Raw genomic sequence first — 12338 nt, forward strand, 5'->3', positions numbered from 1 at the left:
ACACTGTACACTCCATAGAGAAGGGAGAGGGATCCCCCTGGGCTACCTAGTTACCTCACCCTCTCTCTATTCTTATCTTTCTTTCCAAGCTCTTTGAGCCTGCACCCTTCTGCTTTGACTTCCTCTCCACCAACTCCCTTTTGGATCCACTGCAGTCTGACCTCCAACCTCTCCACAACATTGAAACTTCCCTGGTTCAACAAAAAGAACAAGGAGTCCTTGTGGCACCTTTGAGACTAAACACATTTATTTGGGCATAAGCTTTTGTGGGCTAGAACCCACTTCATCAGATGCATAGAGTGGAAAATACAGCAGGTAGGTAGGTTGGTTGGTTATCTGGTTCAAATCACCAATGACTGGCTCCTCAAAGCCAGAGGAGGGCTCCTATTATCAGCAGTTATCCTGATAAACTTATCTTCTGCTTTCACAGCTGATCACTTCCTCCTTGGGCTTTCACAACTGTGCTCAGATTGTCCTTCTGCCTCCACACCTGACCTCTTAGTAAGTTCCCCTCCTCCCCCATAGCCTGCTGGTGTCCCCACAGGGTTCTGTTTTTGATCGATTTCTCCCTCTCTATTCTCTGGGAAGACATTCAGCTACTAGTATGTTCAAGTTTCACACTCTCTCTCTCACACACACACACACACACAATTTCTAGCCTCCCACTTACCCCATAAATGAAATCTCACATCTCTTCCTGGGCAGCCTGCTGCCACTTTACACAACATGACAAGAACTGAATTTGCCTTTTCCCTCAAACAACTCTCCTCTTCCTCCCCCCACCCCACCCACCATAGACAACTCCAACCAATCCTCACAGCCAGAAACTATCCACTTCCTCAGAAAGCTGGTCTCACACTCTTGAAAAGGAGGAAACTGATGGGACAGTGTAGCTATATCAAAACATCTTCATTTGCTAATATCAGTCAGGACAGAGTTTAAACTCTGAAACCTCTTCACTCAAAGCTACAGGATTCAAGCCAAAATGGAGACTATAGTACAAAAAAAATCACAGACCTTTTACTTATAGGAGAGGATACCTGGGGGGGGGTGGGGAATAGAAAAATCGACAAGTTTTAATAAATTAGGCTCCAGGTTAACTTGGAGCCTGGACAGAGCACTTTTACAGCTCTGTTACATGGGAAGTGTACTTTCTCAAGTACTTAAAAAATTCCAGAGACTGACCATATCTCAAAACCAACTGCAAGAAATGGAGACAGAAAAAATGCAGTCTCTGTTCAGTGTAGAACTTTGACTAAAACTCAAACAGCTGTTGCATAGTCACACAGGGTGTTACACAAGAGTGGAGGAGATGGGCCTGTGTGGTTTTAGTTTTACTCTACAAAAACAAAAAAGACCCATCTAGCTATGAGCTCCCAACAGTCAAAAAAAATAAAGCCAGCCTCACGTTAGTTATCTGTGAATGCCCACTGGCTGTGAAGAGAGGATAATGAAGTCATTAATTGCTGGTAATGGCTACTCTAGAAGGAGATTCCTATTCTGTGTAAAATCTAGGAGAAGAACTAATGCAATGCCCATACGTCTCTCCCCAACGCACAAGTCCTCTCAAAACTAGTTTGGGATGCTTCACTGATTACTATAGGACTTCTATTTTGTCCAGCATAAATACCTCACCTTGTAACAACGATATTTATACAGCACAACTAGGAACACTGTCATCACGATGATAACACTGATCATTATGATGGTATTCAGCACGGAGTTCAGGAGACGCTGGCCCACGGAAGGTGTATCTTCACTAAAAGGGGTGTAGATCCTGCAGATCAAAGAGACCCAGCGTAGTAGACAGGTACTTACTATGCTATTACACCGCCACCAAGATAAACTGTGTCCTCCAATGTCCGTGTGTGACTCCCATGATCACTGGAATCCCAGCCCTAATCCCCAGAGTGTGCTTAGAGAGCACCCACAGCAGAGAACCCTATGAATCACGATAAGGGAAGATTTCAGAGCAGCTGCCGCATTAGTCTGTATCCGCAAAAAGAAAAGGAGTACTTGTGGCACCTTAGAGAACAAATTTATCTGAGCATAAGCTTTCGTGAGCTACAGCTCACTTCATGCATCCAATGCTCATGAAAGCTTATGCTCAAATAAATTTGTTGTTCTCTAAGGTGCCACAAGTCCTCCTTTTCTTTTTATAAAGGGAAGAGACCATTAACTTCAGCATCTTTATTTAGAAGATTTTTCATTCTTTCTGCATACGGAGGTCTCTCCAGGCCACTGGTAATTTTTATTGCTTGTCTCTGGACCCTTCTGTTTCTGCTGTACATTTTGTGTGATAACGGTTAAGATTGCACCATTGATTTCTAGATTATTAGTCTCTTGTTTTTCCACACATCCTAACATTGCTTCCTTCAGCTATACTCAAGGGAAATGCCAGTCCCCTTTTAATCCCCTTATGAAACATCCTCCAGCCCCCTGTTACAGCCCCAAGAATGCCCTCAGTCACAGTCCTGGTCAAGAGGGCTGGATGGAACTCTGTGCCTATTAACACGAGTCTTTAAAAGCCACAGAGATCGTTCAGCAGTGAGACACACTTTTCCATCCACCCGAGTGTGCTATGTCACATTTGCTGCCAGCTGGTGCCTAAAACAAAAAAAAAAAACGGGTGGGAGGGGAGGAATCCAACCTGAGTTCTTACAATGCAGTGGGAAGCAGCCTCATCACAATTTCTGAGGTAGCCAGAGTTAAATCAGTTTAAGTCCTACCCAGATGACTCTCTGAACTTCCAGTGCCCTTCCCCCCATTGGTTTGTAACGGATACATTAGGGTCCATTCCTGTCAGCTGAACTTAGTATATTTAGCCCAGTTCAAAAGAATGAAGTTTTTGCCTGTTTACAGAGTTAGGTTTTTAACTGAGTGGGTAAAGGTTCTCTCATCCCATTGTGGAAGGCCTCTGGGTGCACACATCTCTACATATACGGACACAGAACGTGTTTGTAATGCAAGAGATCACAGCCACACACACAGGCTGCTTTTAAGAACCTACTTACAACTGCCCATTTTTCTCAGTGTAGAAGCGCACTGACTTTATGGTGGCAACGACAACAATCATACACAGCGTGACAGGCACAAAGAGCATGATCACATGCTTTGCTCCATATTTCAGGGTCAGTTCCTCCTCCTCCTTATTGTCCACAGCAATGTCTCTTACTGGAAGTCCTGAGTCAGAATTACCGCTGTCAGCATCACTAGGGCTACAACTGCCACCAGTATGCCTCTTCTGTAACGAGAGGTTAGAGTATGCATAAGACCCTTTTTATTGTCCATGCAAAGCATTCACTCATTTCCTGGTGACACACAGTAACACCCTATAAAATAACAGAAAGCTCTCACTACATGGAAGTGAGCATGTAAGCCCTATGACTAGTGATGCAAACATCACCTGCGTCAGACATGCTATGAACTGGATTTTTTTTTTTTTTTAAATAAAGTGTAAAGCATAAGTCTACAGACATTTAAAATGGGGAGGGGGCAGTGCACACAATTTGAACTGAAGGAAATTCTAGCTGAAGAGTCTGATGCCCAGCCATTTGAATCTGTTCTCTCAGCAATCCTGTCCTTGCATTACATGGCTGCTTCACTATTACTTGCATAAGATCCTATTTAACATCTGTTTTGTTTGCCCAGTACTGAGGAAGCTCTGGAGAATAGCTCAGCCAGCTAGTTTTAGCTTCCTTGTTGTTTAATTAAAGGTCCAGAGAGAACATCCCTCAGGAAAGTCACGGGTATCAGATCATGCTTAAAACTCACAGCTCTAGCAACTGGGAGGGGAGGGGCATGAAGAGACAGGGAAAGAAGTGACTATTGCTGTTATTTAAGAAATACACACTGCAGTACCTCTGAAATGAGGCCTGACTGACTCTAGGATACACTGGAAGGCACTAAGTGATCTATTCAGCAGAGCAGCAATGGCATCATACCACATTTTCTCTCTTTCTAGACGCATTGCAGACCTACCCTGTACGTCTGCGTCTCTGCTGCTTCTGGTGCTTGCAGCCCATCCTGGTAGGAGGCTGCAGGAGGGCTCTCTGCTGATATCAGCGATGTTCTCTCATTGCAGGCTTCCTCTTCACTGTCTGAACTGTTCATGAATGTGATCATCATCAGTCTCTCATACAGTGCCTAGAACCAAACACAACAAGAGGAGAGAGAGAAAACATTAAAGTCATGATACAAACTAAAAGCCACAGACATAGAATTGGAGATATGGGCAAGAAGTGCAATTCTAATGGGGATGTTCTTGCAGGGGTTGTGACTACTTATCTTAGTACAACATAATAAACTTGCATATTGAAAAATGCATCATGCTCTAGATGAAATTAGATAGTGGTGGGGGGGGGGTGGTTCCTGTTTTGTCTTTTACACAGTTGGATGGGGAAGTGAAATTCAGTGCCTAATTAGCAGCCAAGTGAGAGTCAAGTCCTCTCTTTAGTCACAGCATGCATGGCTGCTGCAGCTGTTCTCCCCTCCTTGCCACGGTGCCTTGACTTTGAGACAGAAGAAGCATCTCTAAAGGTTAGAAAGCAGTTCAATTGCCATGGCCTAACCAAAGCTTCACCTCTGTCAACTGCCAGTCGTGAGCCGTCATTTGTCTGCTCGAAAGGAGAGTGCGTCCAATGCCCACAGGTTAGATCAATGAGCAGCAGCCAGACAGCGGTAAATTTTTGGTCACCAAGAGCCCGGGCTATAGTTAAGCCAATCTGTTGAAATGTAAGTACAGTAGAAGCTGTGTTATCTGGTCCTGTACCAACAGGAAAGCTCTATAACCTGGCATTTCTAATCTTCATAGAAAGTTTGGTTTATAGTCCGGTTGGCGCAGGGCCAGCAGGTTCCCTACCTGGCTCTGTGTGGCTCCCTGGAAGCAGTGACCTTCTCCCTACTGTCTCCCAGGTAGAGGTGCAGCAGGCAGCCCTGTGGACTGCCTCCACAGCTCCCATTGGCCATCCCTAGGAGCAGCAGGGACAGATCGCTGCTTCCAGGGAGCTGCCAGAGGTGAGCGCCACCTGGATCCAGCACTCCAAAACCCCTCCCGTACCCCAATCCCCTTCCCTGAGCCCCCTCCTGTACTCAAACTCCCTCCCAGAGCCCACACCCCTCCCATGCCCCAACCCCGCACACTCTCCCTCTCAGTTAAGTTTAAAAAAAAAAAAAAATCATCTAGTTACCAGCACTCCCCAACATGCCAGATAAAGCTTTTACTGTATCTAGCAGCCTTATGAATTTCCTAGGGAATGATTCCCCTCCCACACCAAGGATGGTAAGAAAACTAGTTTCTTGAAAGAGGAGCTCTTTCTCTCTGTAAGTTAGCCAGCATTGTCCCAGCTGTATTGTTTCATAGAAAAAGAGCAAGACACTTGGAAGGGAAACAACTTGGAGTTTATCAGCACAGATTTCATTGTTTTGGCCAGATTCCATACGCTGCTACTCAGAAATAACAAGTGACATGGAGAAGATTCAAGAGGAACAACATTTTTTCCACTGGAGAGACTCTTGCATGCCTGCATTAGCCAAGGATACCATGATTTCAGTCAACCCTAAGAATGCACCTACTTCACCCCTCTCATCCCTATCAAAGAGGCTTTTGCACTCCATCAGGTTCAGGACAGCTCAATCCAGGAGAATTCATTTTAGCATTTCACAGTTCAGCTTAGAGGGACAAATAACCAGATATGACAAAATTCATTTCTCAGGTTACTCTCAGTGAGGGCAAAACCAAACCTTTCAGACATTGGACAGTTTGAACCGATTCATTTAAAAGCTCTAAGCATGTGATTCCCCATGACATCTATAGAGCATTTAATCCAGGGATCATGACAAAGGAGCCCAACATGGACCAAGAGGTAGATATTGTCTCCCTTTTAAACTTGAAGTGGAAGTACAGAGAAGCTCAGTGACTTGGCCACAGTCACAGACTAAATCAAGAGTCAGAACAAGTCCTGACTCTCACACTCATGGTCCAAACAGCGGGACCTCCTGGTAGAGAGCATAGCCTAGAGTTTCAGATGTGGTCACCTGAAAGATACCTGGGAGATTCCACTTTCTTCTCACTGTGTTTAGCTTTAGGAGGAATTAAGCAATTCCCTTTCCCCCACAACTCCTGATCTTCATTCACTTTGTCCATTCTCCCACAAAGAGGAAATTTCAGAAAGAAAATCCATCTCCCAAGTGATATACTCTTTCCAGAAGAATCTTCCCTACCTTCCCTTCAAAGCCTGAAGTATCAGTGTAATTCCTGCATTATCAATAAAAGCAATACAGTTCAGAGGTGGAAGAGATGGCAGAAGCACTCAGTCTTGGGCTGCTTCACAATAGTGCTGTGTTCTCACTCAGCAGAATAAAACCTAATGACCCAAGTTCAAGAGCATTTTTCACTTTTGTGCCTGTCCATCTTGCATGTGCAAGTCACCTGCTGATGGGTGCTTATCAGACAATTGAGAGAGTGCATATGCAATCACATTTCTTGAAAATTTAGGCCCAAGCTTCTAGAAACTAGGCAAGTTATGAATACATGAAGTTGAGTCTTTAAAGGCGAAGTCAGGCTCATGTTGTGTAAGCAATCATCCAGGCACTACATACTTCTGAATCAGTGAAGTGAGACAAGGTGAGGTTACACATGCCCCCAGATCATAATAAATATTTAACCCTCTGACCACTGCAGCGGAGATGGCTCCACACAGCTTCTGTATATGCCAGAGAACCAAGGGAAGAGTAAGAGGCCAGTCTCAAGCAGTTTGGATCCAAATTTAGGTTTTACATAGCTCAAATATGGTCAGGAACATCCCACACACACACGTACGTGAAAGCCAGTTATTTGGGTAGAAGCTTTCCTCTGCAGTTTCTGCAACCTGGACAATACAATGTGGTGCTACTGCACAGGATCCAGGAAGGAACACCAAATAGCCTGTTTTCACTAGCAAAATCGTGCCCAGTGCAGAAGTTAAACAGATAGCAGAAGTTACATTCTCCAAACCTATTCCACTTTCACTAACCTTAGGGGTTGGCAGTTTCAGTAATCTTAGGGCTAGTAATACTACACAGAAGGACATTTTGTATTTTAAATCAGGTTTTAAAAAAGCTTGACAGCGTCTCTTTGAAAGGGGACTAAAAGAAACCACGGAGAAATGCAGAGATGTGATAGAGTAATTCTATCCCAAATCATGCTAATAAGGTCAGACCAAGCCATATAGTTCTACTAATCCCCCCTTCCCTTGTTCATTAAGTTTTGTGCTAACGGTGTGTTGGTGTAAAGTCTCTGATATCACAATATAGTATTACAGGGCCTAGTCTAGATCCCTACTAGCAACCGACCCTTCAGTTGGTCACCACTCTCAGAGTGGATCAATTCCCTAAAAAGCCGTTTCCTTTCTGCATCATCTTCCTTATGTGAATTTACCCCTTGGGGTTGGTAAATAGTCCCAAAATGGGGATAAATAAGGACATTCACACTCCCTTTCCAGAGACTGTGGTAGTCAACTTCTCTAACACTGCTATTTCTTTTAACAGATTCTAAAACGCTGTGCTCTGGACTGTCAAATTTCAGGTCTAGCAGCTCAAGCAGAGTCTGCTACAAAACATCTCATATGTTGAAGTGAGCACCCCCTCGGACTAGTAAGACTTTAGGATCCACCCTGATCTCTCTCATGTATTTATTGAGCATTGTCAGTGTGCTTAAGTCTGTGCAAAGCAGAGGAAGATCCCTGGCTCAAGGAGCTCAAACTTCAAACAGAAATACAATGGAGATACAAAGCTCCAGCTGGCCAGGAAAAGGATGTCAAATTATTAGAGTTTGTTTCTGCACCACTTTGATTGGTGGCTTAGTGTTGACAGGCCTCATGGAAGCAGTGGACTGTAAGGAGGTATATATGAACCAAGAGGGGGTTCCTGGCTCCCAAGTACAGCAAGGGAGTTCCACTCAACAGAAAGCAAAAAAAGTTTCTTCCATAGAACCAGATATATTTGTCCATTTTACCAAATGGAAGTTGTGTATAGACCATGAGTTTTCCTAGGCTCGTGCTGGAAGAAGGAAAGACACTTCAGAAAAGAAAGTTAGGAAAGAAAGCCGGAAAGGTTGAGATAAACACACTTCCTTTATGGCACTAGTGATAGCAGCTTAAAAAAAAAAAAAATGTAACAAATGCAGGCTAAGTCTGCATTTTCATATTGTTCAAACAACTCGAGTATGAGCCTCTGAATAACGTGAATAAGGAAGACCAACACCTGTTTTAAATATGATCCTAATAGTTACAAAATCACACATCATTTTCTACTTCTCCTCTGCAGAGCCAGGGGTTGTTACAATTCTCTCAGTTTATATTAAAAAAAGAGCAAACAGAGTCAAGAGGCTGATCCTGCAGACCCGTAGGACAAAAGTGAAATGGAATGATGACCCTATGGTACTAAGTAATTGCTATTAGTAGGTAGCAGAGATGGGGATGCAACCCAGTAGTCCTGGCTCTAACTCTCCTATCTATTTCACAGGGTGGTTCAAGCTGGTTATCGCTCCACTGACTTTAACAGAGCTGAGGATGTGACCCACTGTGACATTATCCCACTTCAACAAGTAGAGTTTTCCCTTGTAGGCTTATTCCACAGGAGCACATCCTAAAGCTCCCTTGTATTGCACAAGAGTACTGTACCTTGTTTTATCCATTGGAAATAAAAATAATATCAGTATGTATAGGGGACAGAATCGCTGGTCTACACTGGCAGGAGGTTTACTCATTGACTTGAAAGTTGAGACCTACTTATACAGTTCTCTTTGGTGGTAATTAGGTGAGGGGGGTCTATTTTTTTTTTCTAGCTATGTTTAGCCCGGGGATGGGGGGGAGGGGTCAGAGCCACTCTGAAGCAACAGAAACAGGTTTTCCTTAAAGTTTAGATCGCAAGGGTCACTGCTGTTGGTAAACACACCAAGAGGGGGAGGGGGATAGATTTTAGAAAATAACTGGAAAAACAAATACAGAGGTGATGTTACTCTTACAAACTCCACCCACAAAAATAAGCCTCACTTATGCAAGTCACCAAAATGACAGGAGGCTCACAGTAAATTGTGTAGACATTCAAAGCATGAAACTGAGTGATGCCTGGGCCACTCTTCAGCAGGGCCTGATTACATCCATGTGCTCTGCTGGGCTCCCTGGGGTTGGTTCCTTCTTGATTAGGAGACACTACTATGTGTCCCCCAACTCCCAACCACCACCCACTTATGGCATCAAAATGAGATATCAATCATAGTAAATTGAGAGCTTCTCCCGCCGGCATGGCTACCACCGCCCGTTGGGTGTGGTTTAATTATGTTGATGGAAGAGCTCTCTCCGGTCAGCATACAGCAGCTACACAAGAGATCTTACAGTGGCACAGCTGCATCGGTACAGCTGTAAGCTCTCTCGTGTAGACATGGCCTTAATGTTGACATTTAAATCATCATTACTGGGCATTGGAGTTAACACCTGGGGCAGTTCACACCTCTCAGAACTATTGTTACAGGCTCAGTGGACTGGCATAGATATCCCTGTTTCAGTTACACTGTTATAGTTGTTTCTGAGCCCTAATAGAAGAGGTGATAAATACTGTAGGTGAACAGTGTGTCTTTCATCCCAAGAATCCTAGATCAACCCTATGCCAACAGCAACAGTTATCAACCAGCATATTTCTAAAGAGTGAGGAGAGGTGAAATCTTGGCCTAGAATGAAGTAAATGTGTCTGCTAGGAAATCCTGTAAAGATTTTTAAACATCCAAGCAGAGCAGACCACACTTAATTTTAGTGACTCAGCCAAAAGGTGCCCCACCCTAACCTTGCCATTAAATCATACACAGTATAGAATTCATCTGCCTTGGTATTAAGAAGTCAGCTCTAGGGGAGGAATGTTAGTCTTGTGGTGAAAGCACTAGAGTGGCACTCAGGAATTCTGGGGTCAGTTCAAAGCTCTGCCACAGAGCTTCCAAGATGATTTTGGGTAAGGCACTTCATGTCTTTAGGCCTCTGCTCCCCATCTGTAAAACTGGAACAACAATGCTTCCTTTCTCACACCCTCGGTCTTGTCTATTTAGACTGTAAACTCTTCAGGCAGCCAACCACGTAGTAAGACTATCCCTGCTGTGGTACAATGGACTCCAATACCTTCTAGGGCCCCAAGGTGTCAAAAATATTTTGTCATCATCCACCCCTGGATTTGGCTCTGTGGTTCCAAGGAATCTAAACACTTCAGTCTTGTTGCTTTGACTAAACATGCTTCCCTTCAGGTAGAAAGTCTGACAGACATTTGCTGCAACAGATAGCATATGAATTCAAATATTGATAAGATGAATGATGTATGCATGACTTAGAGCAGATTTTCCCCATCCTCCTATTACCTCCCTCCTCACTCTGTACATTTTTAAAAGGGTAAAATCCCCATCTCATATCCACAGAGTAAATTCTGTTGGCTGTGGCAGTCCACTCTCCCTACATTACTGGAATTTCCAGTATGAGAGCAGAACGCAAGAGTAGGGATCATGTAGGTGAAAAAAGTCCACCCTCAAGTAGGGATGCTAGAGGATGCATATGGATATCGACAATAGTTCCCTGAAAGTTATTACCATTTACAGAGAATGGGGACGTTGTCAGGTAAAGCTGTCACTAGTCATCATGGGAAACCTTCAGGCCTTCCCCTTCTGGGAGGTATACCCGAATTCAGGCTCTCAATTAAACCCTTCTCAGATGAGCAATAACTCCTTAGCTATGGTCTAGCTTTCTTTTTGCTAAGATTGCCAGATTTCTAATGCCAAGGAAGTCTCACTTGTCGTCATCTCAGTGTGATCCACAGCAACATTTTCAAAGCCTAAAGTTTATACAACATTCCTATACAGCTTGGTCACCACAGCCAGTAACAGAGCCCATCACACAAAACTGTCACTACATCATTTTATAAAAAGAAAAGGAGTACTTGTGGCACCTTAGAGACTAGCCAATTTATTTGAGCATGAGCTTTCGTGAGCTACATCCGATGAAGTGAGCTGTAGCTCACGAAAGCTCATGCTCAAATAAATTGGCTAGTCTCTAAGGTGCCACAAGTACTCCTTTTCTTTTTGCGAATACAGACTAACACGGCTGTTACTCTGAAACATCATTTTATGTGACTGCAAATGGGCAGGCTGCTAGTAAGAGTATTGGATGCTGATTCACACTATGAAACATTCTGAGAACCATGTGCCAGAGAATTTTTCTAGGCTACTCATTTGAGGATCACTAACATTCATTCCAAACAAATACCAAGTGGTAATAGTGATAAATATTTGAAGGAGGAATAATAATCCTGTATCTTAACCACAAGGCTGTATCTTGGGCTCAATCTCTACAACTATGGGCAAGTTACCTATTGTTAAGTCACAGTACTAAGAATATCAGAGGAGTAGCCATGTTAGTCTGTATCCACAAAAAAAACAAAGATTCCGATGGCACCTTTGACTTCAAAGAGAAACTTCAGAGCTACAATTCATTTGCAAGATTTACCACCATTAATTTAGGCTTGAATAGGGACTGGCTGGCTCACTACAAAAGCAGTTTTCCCCTCTCTTGGTATTGACACCTCCTCCTCAATTATTGGGAGTGGACCACATCTCCAGGATTGAATTGGCCTTGTCAACACTGGCTCTCCACTTGTAAGGTAACTCCTTTCTCTTCATGTGTCAGTAGATTTATGCCTGCATCTGTAATATTCACTCCATGCATCTGAAGAAGTGAGTTTTTTTACTCATGAAAGCTTATGCCCAAATAAATCTGTTAGTCTTTAAGGTGCCACCGGACTCCTTGTTGTTTTAGTACTAAGAATCAGGACCTGGGTTTCATTCATTGCTCTGCTTCAGTCTTACCCTAGAACCTAGCAGCCAGCCACTCAATAGATTCATCACTCATCTTCCTTATTTAGAAAACAGGGACAAATGCTCACCTTCCTTACAGGGGAAATGTGAGGCTAGATGTTCATGGGGTGCTTGGAGATCCTCAGACGAACAGTGCTTAAAAAAAGGAAAAGAAATACTTATAAAGCAAGAAGATTAACTTGTTAACTCCCCAGGTTCACTCCAATTTAAATCACAGACCTATAGATAAATGAACATGATGGTATGCTGTAGCGGTAGTCCATGAAAAAGGGAATATTCAGAAAGGAACAATGTTATCAGTTCATTCTAGAAGACCGGGGCTATGCAAAAACAAATTTTTAGCTCCAGTGTTTTAAAAAAAATTCCTCTAAAACAATTTGTCGGTAGCTGTTCTGCAGTCTTCTCAAGCCAAACACCATAACACAAGACGAGGGCATCAGAAACAGAAAATAAA

General features: G+C 43.4%; 1 protein-coding gene across 8 annotated transcripts in view; it reads right to left on the minus strand.

Annotated features, from left to right (window-relative positions):
- PSEN2 (presenilin 2) overlaps positions 1-12021 on the minus strand; it is a 31998-nt gene extending 19977 nt beyond the window's left edge. For 3 of the 8 annotated variants that reach the window (XM_073338687.2, XM_073338691.2, XM_073338690.2), the window contains exons 1-5: positions 11962-12011; positions 4583-4724; positions 3982-4146; positions 3015-3244; positions 1636-1777 (exon numbers count right to left, since the gene is read on the minus strand). In XM_073338687.2, the coding sequence (XP_073194788.1) occupies positions 1636-1777; positions 3015-3244; positions 3982-4146; positions 4583-4612 (567 nt within the window). In that variant the 5' untranslated portion in view covers positions 4613-4724; positions 11962-12011. Of the gene's footprint in view, positions 1-1635; positions 1778-3014; positions 3245-3981; positions 4147-4582; positions 4725-11952 lie in introns of all 8 variants that reach the window. The other 5 variants (XM_078852260.1, XM_073338688.2, XM_073338685.1 and 2 more) reach the window with 5 other exon arrangements.
- Positions 12022-12338: the final 317 nt, after the last annotated feature.

This window comes from Lepidochelys kempii, chromosome 3 (assembly GCF_965140285.1).
Source record: "Lepidochelys kempii isolate rLepKem1 chromosome 3, rLepKem1.hap1, whole genome shotgun sequence".
Taxonomy (NCBI): Eukaryota; Metazoa; Chordata; order Testudines; family Cheloniidae; genus Lepidochelys; species Lepidochelys kempii.